The sequence below is a fragment of the Bombina bombina genome, chromosome 6, assembly GCF_027579735.1.
Source record: "Bombina bombina isolate aBomBom1 chromosome 6, aBomBom1.pri, whole genome shotgun sequence".
NCBI lineage: Eukaryota > Metazoa > Chordata > Amphibia > Anura > Bombinatoridae > Bombina > Bombina bombina.
Window position 1 is genome coordinate 428766967 of NC_069504.1, and position 12902 is coordinate 428779868.

A 12902-nucleotide genomic window follows, 5' to 3' on the forward strand; every position below is an offset into this window, starting at 1 on the left:
AAGGAATAATAGGCTCAGGACTTATGTATGTGCTACATACCACATACTACTGTGCGGATATATTAAAGAGCACAACACTGTGCTAACAGCACATAGTAGTTTAAAAAAAAAAAAAAAAAAAAAAAAAACCTTAATAGGATCAAAAAATAAATTTTCGGTTTTAAAAATAAAAAAGGATTAATAGGCTCATAAAAGAGCACAACACTGTGCTAACAGCACATAGAAAAGAAATATTTTAGTCATAAGCTCATAAAAGAGCTCAATACTGTGCTGCACAGCACATATAACATAACTATATTACTTAAAAAGAAAAAATAGGCACATAAAACAGCACAACACTGTGCTGCACTGCACATATAAAAAGTCTCTATAAAAATAAAAAAAAAAAGGAAATAAAGAGCGCCTAATACTACATAAGCAGCATTATAATAAACCCTTTGAAAAAAAAACAAACATATATACTGCATAAAAAAGGCAATAAAGAGTGCCTAATACTACATAAGCAGCATTATAAGAAACATTTTTTAAAAAACATATATACAGAATAAAAAAGGCAAAAAAAGAGCCTAATACTACATAAGCAGCATTATAATAAACTCTTTGAAAAAAACACATATATACTGCATAAAAAAGGCAATAAAGAGTGCCTAATACTACATAAGCAGCATTATAATTAACCCTTTGTAAAAAAAAATCATATATACTGCATAAAAAAGCCAATAAAGAGTGCCTAATACTACATAAGCTGAATTTTAATCAACCTTTTTAAGAAAACATATAAAAACATATATACTGTATAAAAAAGTGTCTTAAAAAAAGGACATAATACAAAAAAAAGAGTGTTTAAAACAAAGTAAAGAGTGACAAACACGCCTAATGTCTACAAGAAAATAAAGAGTGCCTAAGACTGCATGAACAAAAATTAAGACTGCAAAAAACAAAGTTACTAAGAAACCGTAAAAAACATATATACTGCATAAAAAGGCAATCAAGAGTGCCTAATACTACATAAGCAGCATTATAACAAACATTTTTAAGAAAAAATATATATACTGTATAAAAAAGCCCATAAAGAGTGCCTAATACTAATAAAACGTAAAAAACATATATACTGCATAAAAAAAAAGTGTATAAAAAAAGTGCATAATAAAAAAAAGAGTGTTTAAAACAAAGTAAAGAGTGACAAACACGCCTAATTTCTACAACAAAATAAAGAGTGCCTAAGACTGCATTAAAAAAAAATAACACTGCCAAAAACAAAATAAAAAGTGTATAAAACAAAGTAAAGAGTGCGTAAGACTTTGTTAAACAAAATAAAGATTGTCTAAAAAAAAAAAAGTGTGCCTAACATTGCCTAATACAAAATAAAGACTGCCGATCTAACAAAGAGAGTGCCTAAAAGACTGCCTAAAACAAATAAAGACACTGCATAAACAGCATAAAAAAGACAATAAAGAGTGCCTAATACTACATAAGCAGCATTATAAAACATTTATAAAAAAAAAAAACATATATACAACATAAAAAAGCAATAAAGAGTGCCTAATACTACATAAGCAGCATTATAACAAACCTATTTAAAAAAACATATATACAGCATAAAAAAGGCAATAAAGAGTGCCTAATAATAATAAACCTTAAAAAACATATATACTGCATAAAAAAAAGTAACTACAAAGACGTGCATAAAAAAAAAAAAAAGTCTTTAAAACAAACTAAAGAGTGCTGCATAAACATAAAAATAGAAGAATGCCTCCTAAAAGAATTTTAACACAGGAAGATGCAGAAAACGTTAAACGCAGAAGAAAAGAAACTCAACGTATACGACGGACACATATGACTGAACAACAAAGGGTAACTCTACGCAAAAAGGATTCTTCAAAAAAACGGATTTGTAGGGCCAATATGACTGCTCAGGAAAAATGTCTCCAACTGGACATGCAAAGATCACGTTCTGCTGCACGTAGAAAAAAAAAAAAAAAAGTACTAACATCACTATCACTAATCAATATAACAAAAGTTATAACCATTCACTATTTAATGAAGACAATGTTCCGATGCACACATGTGGTCAACTTAATGTTTATTGCACATTTTGCATGGCAAAGCATTTTCCAGAGGAACAACCAAGCGATAAGCTTTTTAATAAATGCTGCAATAAAGGAAAAATAACATTACCTCATATACAAATTTCACCACTGATCCAACAACTAATGACTGGACAACACACACATTCAAAGAATTTTATGCAAAATATCCGTTCTATAAATAGTGCATTGGCGTTTGCATCAATGGGAGCAAACATTGCACCACCTCCAGGATATGGCCCATACTGTTTTAGAATAAATGGCCAAATTTATCACCGATCTGGTGCTTTGCATCCAGAAAATGATGATCAACGCAAATTTGCACAACTCTACATTTTGAGTCCTGAGGAAGCTGCGGACCAACGAGCAGCACTAAAAGAAAATTCAGGATGTCACATTGAACTTTTGAGGGAGTTAAGTTCATATATGTCTCAGTATAACCCTTTTGCAAAAGCATGTAAAATGCTCTATGAGGTAGAGCAAGAATGCATCCATGAAGCATCTTTAAATGGAGTTCAAAATTCTAAAGTTTCAATGGTAATTCTGCAGGACAGAACATCAGATTACCGAAGATATAACGTACAAAGAGTTAATGAGGTTGCTGTTATTTTCCAAAATTCTGATGGTGAACCTCCTCTTGAACGTGACCTTCTTATTCATTGCTGATCTACAGATCAAACAAAAAAAACTGAAAGAATAAGTGTTTTAGATCCTAATCTTGAACCATTGCTGTATCCTTTGTTGTTTCCATATGGGGACCAAAGTTGGGGTTCCAATATTGCTCTTAACTACAGGCCAACATCAATTAGTGATGTACAAAGAAGAGTAACCACCAATCCAAGGATAAGAGTTAGCCAAATGAAATACTACTCTTACAGAATTTCAATTAGGGATCAATTCAATCCTTTCCTTAGTGCTGGCAAGTTGACGCAGCAGTACTTTTTTTTGATGCTTATGTCAAGACTGAGGCCAACAGACTCAACTATATACGTCAAAATCAATCTAATCTTCGCATTGAAAAATATACAGGATTAATGGATTACATTCAAAGTGAGGCTGCTGCACAGGGCCTGATGCCTGGAAAAGCAGTTATTTTGCCATCATCTTTTCAGGGAAGTCCACGAAATATGTCCCAAAACTACCATGATGCTATGGCCATTGTTAGAAAATATGGAAAACCGGATTACTTCATCACCATGACCTGCAACCCTAAATGGCCTGAGATACTTGATAACCTATTAGAAGGTCAAGCAGTGGAGTTCAGACCAGATTTGGTAGCAAGAGTTTTCAATCTCAATTTAAATTCTCTTTTGAATGATATCTTGAACAAACATGTTCTTGGAAGTCCTTGCGCAAAAGTGCATGTAATAGAGTTTAAAAAAAGAGGATTACCACATGCTCATATCCTTTTAATATTGAAAGCAGAAGACAAGCCAAAGGATGCTGAAACCATTGACACTTTTATATCAGCTGAAATTCCTGAAGAACATATTTATCCAAGACTACATGCTATTGTAATAAAGCATATGATACACGGTCCATGTGGAGAACATAATTTAAATTCTCCATGCATGGTTGATGGTAATTGCAGCAAGAATTTTCCGAAAATTTTTCAAGAAGAAACTTTAATTAATGTTGATGGATATCCGCGATATCGGAGACAAAAAAATGAGACCACTGTAATTGTCAAAGGAAAAAAAATTGACAACTCATGGGTAGTTCCATATAGCCCATACTTCTGCTTGAAATACAACTGCCATATAAATGTAGAGAGTTGTGTTTCTGTTAAAAGTGTTAAATATCTCTTCAAATATGTATATAAAGGTTACGATTGTGCAAATATTTCCATTAAGGAACATAATACACTACAGCATGATGAAATTCAAAAATTTTTGGACACAAGATATGTCAGTGCTCCTGAAGCTGTTTGGAGGTTGTATGGTTTTTTGATGCACCATCAAACACATCCAATAATAAGACTTCAAGTTCATCTTCCAGGCGAACAAGATGTATATTTCCATAATGAAAACGTACAATTAGCTGCAGAAAAGGCACAAGACAGGGATACCACTTTGACAGCATACTTTAAGTTGAATGTGGATAATAATGCGGCACGTGAATTTTTTTACTCTGACATTCCTCAACATTTTGTATTTGATGTAAAAACCCGTAAGTGGAATCCAAGACAAAGAGGAGCAAATACAACAATTGGCAGATTGTATAATGTAAATATTTCATCAGATTTGGAGAGATTTTGTTTGAGGTTACTGCTCTTGCACTTAAAAGGAGCAATATCCTTTAAGGACTTACGAACTGTTAATGGACAAGTTTGTCACACATTCAAAGAAGCTGCCCAAAAGCTTTCACTTTTAGATGACGACGCTACATGGGATCTTACACTTAACGAATCAGCATCTCAACAAATGCCTAAACAAATGAGGGAACTGTTTGCTTATTTGTGTATCTTTGTTGTCCCACCTAATGTCCCACAACTCTTTGAAAAATACAAACATCATCTTTATGAAGATTATTCACGTCATGAAGACCACATTGATGATTGCAAAAGTTGCAAAAATTTGGCATTAACAGATATTCAAAATGTTCTCATATTGCATGGTAAACGTTGTGAAGATTTTGGACTACCCAATCCATCAAACTTCATTCCAGAAATGCAATTCAACTATGTTACACAGTTGGAAGCCCAAGTTGGAGCACAACTTCAAGAAGCATTAAACATCGAGCAAAAAGCTGCATTTGACAATGTAATGTCTGCAATTGATAATGAAAATTTACCACACAGATGTTTTTTTATTGATCGACCTGGTGGAAGTGGCAAGACTTATTTATATAAAACATTATTGAGTACTTTACATGGACGCACAGATGGAGTTCTTCCTGTTGCCTCTACAGGAATAGCAGCTAATCTCCTTGATGGTGGCAGAACTTACCATTCACAGTTTAAGCTTCCAATTCCATTACTGGAAACATCAACATCAAATATGAGAATGACTTCAAAAGATGCAGAGTTCGTACGTAATGCTAAATTGCTTATTTGGGATGAGGCCTCAATGACACCCGGTATAGCTCTAAAATGTGTAAATAAGCTCCTTCAAGAAATTATGCAGAACAATAAGCCATTTGGTGGAAAAGTTATACTCCTTGGTGGAGACTTCAGACAAACACTCCCAGTTCTTCCTCATTGCAATAGAACTGCTATTGTGGAAGCTACTATAAAGTTCTATGATCACTGGGATAAATTCAAAATTTTAAAATTGAAGAATAATGTGCGTTCAGTGGATCCAGAATTTAGCAATTGGCTACTAAAATTAGGACAGGGTTCATTAAATAATTCAGAGGGCCTTCCTGAGGATTTAGTTGAGATCCCTTCCAAATTAATATGCCATGATTGTATCATATCTGAAATTTTTGGAAAAAGACTTCTTCCATCTGATCTTCACAGTTTTTCAAAAAAGGCCATTTTGTGTACAAAAAATTGTCATGTTGATCAAATCAATGAGCATGTATTAAATATACTCGATGGTGATGAAAAAATATATCTGAGTTCAGATTCAATTGATGATCAGACAGATGAAGATGCACAAAACTATCCCATAGAGTTTCTAAACGAATTAGCTCCATCAGGAATGCCTCTTCATAAGTTAAAAATAAAATTGGGAAGTATTATTATGTTGCTCAGAAATCTGAACACAAAAAGAGGTCTGTGCAATGGAACAAGATTGATAGTTAAAGATCTTAAGCCAAATCTATTAATTGCAGAAGTACTCACAGGAACAGCTAAAAAAGAAATGGTGTTTATTCCAAGAATAGATTTAGCCCCTGCCAACACTGAACTACCATTCATTTTACGAAGGAGACAGTTTCCAATCAAACTTGCATTTGCAATGACCATCAACAAATCACAAGGTCAAACGTTAGACAAAGTAGGAATATTTCTTCCAGAACCAGTATTCAGTCATGGACAACTTTATGTTGCAATGTCTCGAGTTCGTACATCATCTGATGTCAAAATTAAGATACTTCAAAGTTCAAAGCAAGGAAAGATATTACCAAACAGTGATAACATTTTTTACAAAAAATATTGTTTATAAAGAAATATACTTTAAATAAATAAATAAGTTGTGTATTTTTAATTAGTTAGAAGTAATTTTGTAATATTTAGAGCAACAATATTCTTCATGTACAAATTAAACTTTATTTTAATTTAATTTACTATAAATAAAAATATGACTTTATGTCTACTTTAATGTTTATATCTTATGTTATTTTTTTGAATAAAAAAAAAAAAAAAAAATCATTTTGGCCCGTGTACACGGGCTTTAACACTAGTTTAAAATAAAACAAAAAAAAAACATTATTAAGCTCAAAAAAGTGCTCAACACTGTGCTAACAGCACACACAAAATATATATTTTAGTTTTTTTTTAAAAAAGGAATAATAGCCTCTTACAAGAGCACAACACTGTGCTAACAGCACATACAAAAAAAAATAATAATAGCCTCATACAAGAGACCAACACTGTGCTAACAGCACATACAAAAAAAAGGAATAATAGGCTCAGGACTTATGTATGTGCTACATACCACATACTACTTTGCGGATATATTAAAGAGCACAACACTGTGCTAACAGCACATAGTAGTTTAAAAAAAAAAAAAAAAAAAAAAAAACCTTAATAGGATCAAAAAATAAATTTTCGGTTTTAAAAATAAAAAAGGATTAATAGGCTCATAAAAGAGCACAACACTGTGCTAACAGCACATAGAAAAGAAATATTTTAGTCATAAGCTCATAAAAGAGCTCAATACTGTGCTGCACAGCACATATAACATAACTATATTACTTAAAAAGAAAAAATAGGCACATAAAACAGCACAACACTGTGCTGCACTGCACATATAAAAAGTCTCTATAAAAATAAAAAAAAAGGAAATAAAGAGCGCCTAATACTACATAAGCAGCATTATAATAAACCCTTTGAAAAAAAAACAAACATATATACTGCATAAAAAAGGCAATAAAGAGTGCCTAATACTACATAAGCAGCATTATAAGAAACATTTTTTAAAAAACATATATACAGAATAAAAAAGGCAAAAAAAGAGCCTAATACTACATAAGCAGCATTATAATAAACTCTTTGAAAAAAACACATATATACTGCATAAAAAAGGCAATAAAGAGTGCCTAATGCTACATAAGCAGCATTATAATTAACCCTTTGTAAAAAAAATCATATATACTGCATAAAAAAGCCAATAAAGAGTGCCTAATACTACATAAGCTGAATTTTAATCAACCTTTTTAAGAAAACATATAAAAACATATATACTGTATAAAAAAAGTGTCTTAAAAAAAGGACATAATACAAAAAAAAGAGTGTTTAAAACAAAGTAAAGAGTGACAAACACGCCTAATGTCTACAAGAAAATAAAGAGTGCCTAAGACTGCATGAACAAAAATTAAGACTGCAAAAAACAAAGTTACTAAGAAACCGTAAAAAACATATATACTGCATAAAAAGGCAATCAAGAGTGCCTAATACTACATAAGCAGCATTATAACAAACATTTTTAAGAAAAAATATATATACTGTATAAAAAAGCCCATAAAGAGTGCCTAATACTAATAAAACGTAAAAAACATATATACTGCATAAAAAAAAGTGTATAAAAAAAGTGCATAATAAAAAAAAGAGTGTTTAAAACAAAGTAAAGAGTGACAAACACGCCTAATTTCTACAACAAAATAAAGAGTGCCTAAGACTGCATTAAAAAAAAATAACACTGCCAAAAACAAAATAAAAAGTGTATAAAACAAAGTAAAGAGTGCGTAAGACTTTGTTAAACAAAATAAAGATTGTCTAAAAAAAAAAAGTGTGCCTAACATTGCCTAATACAAAATAAAGACTGCCGATCTAACAAAGAGAGTGCCTAAAAGACTGCCTAAAACAAATAAAGACACTGCATAAACAGCATAAAAAAGACAATAAAGAGTGCCTAATACTACATAAGCAGCATTATAAAACATTTATAAAAAAAAAAAACATATATACAACATAAAAAAGGCAATAAAGAGTGCCTAATACTACATAAGCAGCATTATAACAAACCTATTTAAAAAAACATATATACAGCATAAAAAAGGCAATAAAGAGTGCCTAATAATAATAAACCTTAAAAAACATATATACTGCATAAAAAAAAGTAACTACAAAGACGTGCATAAAAAAAAAAAAAAAGTATTTAAAACAAACTAAAGAGTGCTGCATAAACATAAAAATAGAAGAATGCCTCCTAAAATAATTTTAACACAGGAAGATGCAGAAAACGTTAAACGCAGAAGAAAAGAAACTCAACGTATACGACGGACACATATGACTGAACAACAAAGGGTAACTCTACGCAAAAAGGATTCTTCAAAAAAACGGATTTGTAGGGCCAATATGACTGCTCAGGAAAAATGTCTCCAACTGGACATGCAAAGATCACGTTCTGCTGCACGTAGAAAAAAAAAAAAAAAAGTACTAACATCACTATCACTAATCAATATAACAAAAGTTATAACCATTCACTATTTAATGAAGACAATGTTCCGATGCACACATGTGGTCAACTTAATGTTTATTGCACATTTTGCATGGCAAAGCATTTTCCAGAGGAACAACCAAGCGATAAGCTTTTTAATAAATGCTGCAATAAAGGAAAAATAACATTACCTCATATACAAATTTCACCACTGATCCAACAACTAATGACTGGACAACACACACATTCAAAGAATTTTATGCAAAATATCCATTCTATAAATAGTGCATTGGCGTTTGCATCAATGGGAGCAAACATTGCACCACCTCCAGGATATGGCCCATACTGTTTTAGAATAAATGGCCAAATTTATCACCGATCTGGTGCTTTGCATCCAGAAAATGATGATCAACGCAAATTTGCACAACTCTACATTTTGAGTCCTGAGGAAGCTGCGGACCAACGAGCAGCACTAAAAGAAAATTCAGGATGTCACATTGAACTTTTGAGGGAGTTAAGTTCATATATGTCTCAGTATAACCCTTTTGCAAAAGCATGTAAAATGCTCTATGAGGTAGAGCAAGAATGCATCCATGAAGCATCTTTAAATGGAGTTCAAAATTCTAAAGTTTCAATGGTAATTCTGCAGGACAGAACATCAGATTACCGAAGATATAACGTACAAAGAGTTAATGAGGTTGCTGTTATTTTCCAAAATTCTGATGGTGAACCTCCTCTTGAACGTGACCTTCTTATTCATTGCCAATCTACAGATCAAACAAAAAAAACTGAAAGAATAAGTGTTTTAGATCCTAATCTTGAACCATTGCTGTATCCTTTGTTGTTTCCATATGGGGACCAAAGTTGGGGTTCCAATATTGCTCTTAACTACAGGCCAACATCAATTAGTGATGTACAAAGAAGAGTAACCACCAATCCAAGGATAAGAGTTAGCCAAATGAAATACTACTCTTACAGAATTTCAATTAGGGATCAATTCAATCCTTTCCTTAGTGCTGGCAAGTTGACGCAGCAGTACTTTGTTGATGCTTATGTCAAGACTGAGGCCAACAGACTCAACTATATACGTCAAAATCAATCTAATCTTCGCATTGAAAAATATACAGGATTAATGGATTACATTCAAAGTGAGGCTGCTGCACAGGGCCTGATGCCTGGAAAAGCAGTTATTTTGCCATCATCTTTTCAGGGAAGTCCACGAAATATGGCCCAAAACTACCATGATGCTATGGCCATTGTTAGAAAATATGGAAAACCGGATTACTTCATCACCATGACCTGCAACCCTAAATGGCCTGAGATACTTGATAACCTATTAGAAGGTCAAGCAGTGGAGTTCAGACCAGATTTGGTAGCAAGAGTTTTCAATCTCAAATTAAATTCTCTTTTGAATGATATCTTGAACAAACATGTTCTTGGAAGTCCTTGCGCAAAAGTGCATGTAATAGAGTTTCAAAAAAGAGGATTACCACATGCTCATATCCTTTTAATATTGAAAGCAGAAGACAAGCCAAATGATGCTGAAACCATTGACACTTTTATATCAGCTGAAATTCCTGATGAACATATTTATCCAAGACTACATGCTATTGTAATAAAGCATATGATACACGGTCCATGTGGAGAACATAATTTAAATTCTCCATGCATGGTTGATGGTAATTGCAGCAAGAATTTTCCGAAAAATTTTCAAGAAGAAACTTTAATTAATGTTGATGGGTATACGCGATATCGGAGACAAAAAAATGAGACCACTGTAATTGTCAAAGGAAAAAAAATTGACAACTCATGGGTAGTTCCATATAGCCCATACTTCTGCTTGAAATACAACTGCCATATAAATGTAGAGAGTTGTGTTTCTGTTAAAAGTGTTAAATATCTCTTCAAATATGTATATAAAGGTTACGATTGTGCAAATATTTCCATTAAGGAACATAATACACTACAGCATGATGAAATTCAAAAATTTTTGGACACAAGATATGTCAGTGCTCCTGAAGCTGTTTGGAGGTTGTATGGTTTTTTGATGCACCATCAAACACATACAATAATAAGACTTCAAGTTCATCTTCCAGGCGAACAAGATGTATATTTCCATAATGAAAACGTACAATTAGCTGCAGAAAAGGCACAAGACAGGGATACCACTTTGACAGCATACTTTAAGTTGAATGTGGATAATAATGCGGCACGTGAATTTTTTTACTCTGACATTCCTCAACATTTTGTATTTGATGTAAAAACCCGTAAGTGGAATCCAAGACAAAGAGGAGCAAATACAACAATTGGCAGATTGTATAATGTAAATATTTCATCAGATTTGGAGAGATTTTGTTTGAGGTTACTGCTCTTGCACTTAAAAGGAGCAATATCCTTTAAGGACTTACGAACTGTTAATGGACAAGTTTGTCACACATTCAAAGAAGCTGCCCAAAAGCTTTCACTTTTAGATGACGACGCTACATGGGATCTTACACTTAACGAATCAGCATCTCAACAAATGCCTAAACAAATGAGGGAACTGTTTGCTTATTTGTGTATCTTTGTTGTCCCACCTAATGTCCCACAACTCTTTGAAAAATACAAACATCATCTTTATGAAGATTATTCACGTCATGAAGACCACATTGATGATTGCAAAAGTTGCAAAAATTTGGCATTAACAGATATTCAAAATGTTCTCATATTGCATGGTAAACGTTGTGAAGATTTTGGACTACCCAATCCATCAAACTTCATTCCAGAAATGCAATTCAACTATGTTACACAGTTGGAAGCCCAAGTTGGAGCACAACTTCAAGAAGCATTAAACATCGAGCAAAAAGCTGCATTTGACAATGTAATGTCTGCAATTGATAATGAAAATTTACCACACAGATGTTTTTTTATTGATCGACCTGGTGGAAGTGGCAAGACTTATTTATATAAAACATTATTGAGTACTTTACGTGGACGCACAGATGGAGTTCTTCCTGTTGCCTCTACAGGAATAGCAGCTAATCTCCTTGATGGTGGCAGAACTTACCATTCACAGTTTAAGCTTCCAATTCCATTACTGGAAACATCAACATCAAATATGAGAATGACTTCAAAAGATGCAGAGTTCGTACGTAATGCTAAATTGCTTATTTGGGATGAGGCCTCAATGACACCCGGTATAGCTCTAAAATGTGTAAATAAGCTCCTTCAAGAAATTATGCAGAACAATAAGCCATTTGGTGGAAAAGTTATACTCCTTGGTGGAGACTTCAGACAAACACTCCCAGTTCTTCCTCATTGCAATAGAACTGCTATTGTGGAAGCTACTATAAAGTTCTATGATCACTGGGATAAATTCAAAATTTTAAAATTGAAGAATAATGTGCGTTCAGTGGATCCAGAATTTAGCAATTGGCTACTAAAATTAGGACAGGGTTCATTAAATAATTCAGAGGGCCTTCCTGAGGATTTAGTTGAGATCCCTTCCAAATTAATATGCCATGATTGTATCATATCTGAAATTTTTGGAAAAAGACTTCTTCCATCTGATCTTCACAGTTTTTCAAAAAAGGCCATTTTGTGTACAAAAAATTGTTGTCAGTATATTTATGAAAATCTTAGCAGTGCTATCCAAATAATATATATAAGTTTATGGCAGGGTTATAAACACAATACAAAGAAATAGAAACCCTTATCAACCATGCACCTACTAGACCATACAATTAATATAAATATCTGAATTCTTTTATTTAGTTAATATCCATAAACATATTGAAGTATATTTGCAATAAAAGGAAATGAAACAAAATTTATATGCGTTAAAACCAACTCTTAAGATATGCTATCCTTCTTACAAAACCCAGAAAAATATACCTTCACAATTTAGCCTTATTTATTTAACACAATGGGATTAAAACCTTTAACATCCAAGCAATACAATTCTAAACAGTGTTTATAAAACAATAGGATAATATATGTATTCTGCTATTTAACTGCAATTTATCCTAATACAAAATTAACTGACAATATCAGAACTTGCATAGAAGAGTTACTTGGTCAATCAGACGCAGATTTAAACAATATATATATATAGGCTGTGAAATGCTAACTTAAAAAGAAAAACACACTGCTTCTTTAAATCTATTAAATACAAATTAACTATGCATATAACTTATCTTACAAAAACCTTGTATACATCACCCAAATAAACAGCAATCCGGTTCCCAATGTTTTGCAACAGATCCAATTCACCTCAGAAATTCAAAATTGG

The 12902-nt window shown here is 32.5% G+C and overlaps 3 protein-coding genes across 3 annotated transcripts in view; all 3 read left to right on the plus strand.

Annotated features, from left to right (window-relative positions):
• Positions 1-1560: 1560 nt before the first annotated feature.
• Positions 1561-2881, plus strand: LOC128665106 (uncharacterized). The gene has a single exon (XM_053719852.1). The coding sequence runs from the start codon at positions 2058-2060 to the stop codon at positions 2751-2753; it is 696 nt and encodes a 231-aa protein (XP_053575827.1). The 5' UTR covers positions 1561-2057; the 3' UTR covers positions 2754-2881.
• LOC128664451 (uncharacterized) lies at positions 2754-6296 on the plus strand (the record flags this gene model as incomplete). The annotated part of the gene is given in 3 exon segments (XM_053719282.1): positions 2754-3026; positions 3029-6161; positions 6268-6296. Coding segments are annotated over 3 exon segments (3435 nt in total), but the record flags the coding sequence as incomplete, so codon positions are not given.
• A 2051-nt stretch (positions 6297-8347) lies between these two features.
• Positions 8348-12902, plus strand: part of LOC128664452 (uncharacterized) — a 14383-nt gene continuing 9828 nt past the window's right edge. The window contains exon 1 of the mRNA XM_053719283.1: positions 8348-12213. Within this exon, the coding sequence (XP_053575258.1) occupies positions 8703-12213 (3511 nt within the window). The 5' untranslated portion in view covers positions 8348-8702. The remainder of the gene's footprint in view (positions 12214-12902) is intronic.

Excerpts from the sequence above, each read along its gene's own strand:
- LOC128665106 (XM_053719852.1), top strand. The coding sequence starts at position 2,058 with ATGCACACATGTGGTCAACTTAATGTTTATTGCACATTTTGCATGGCA.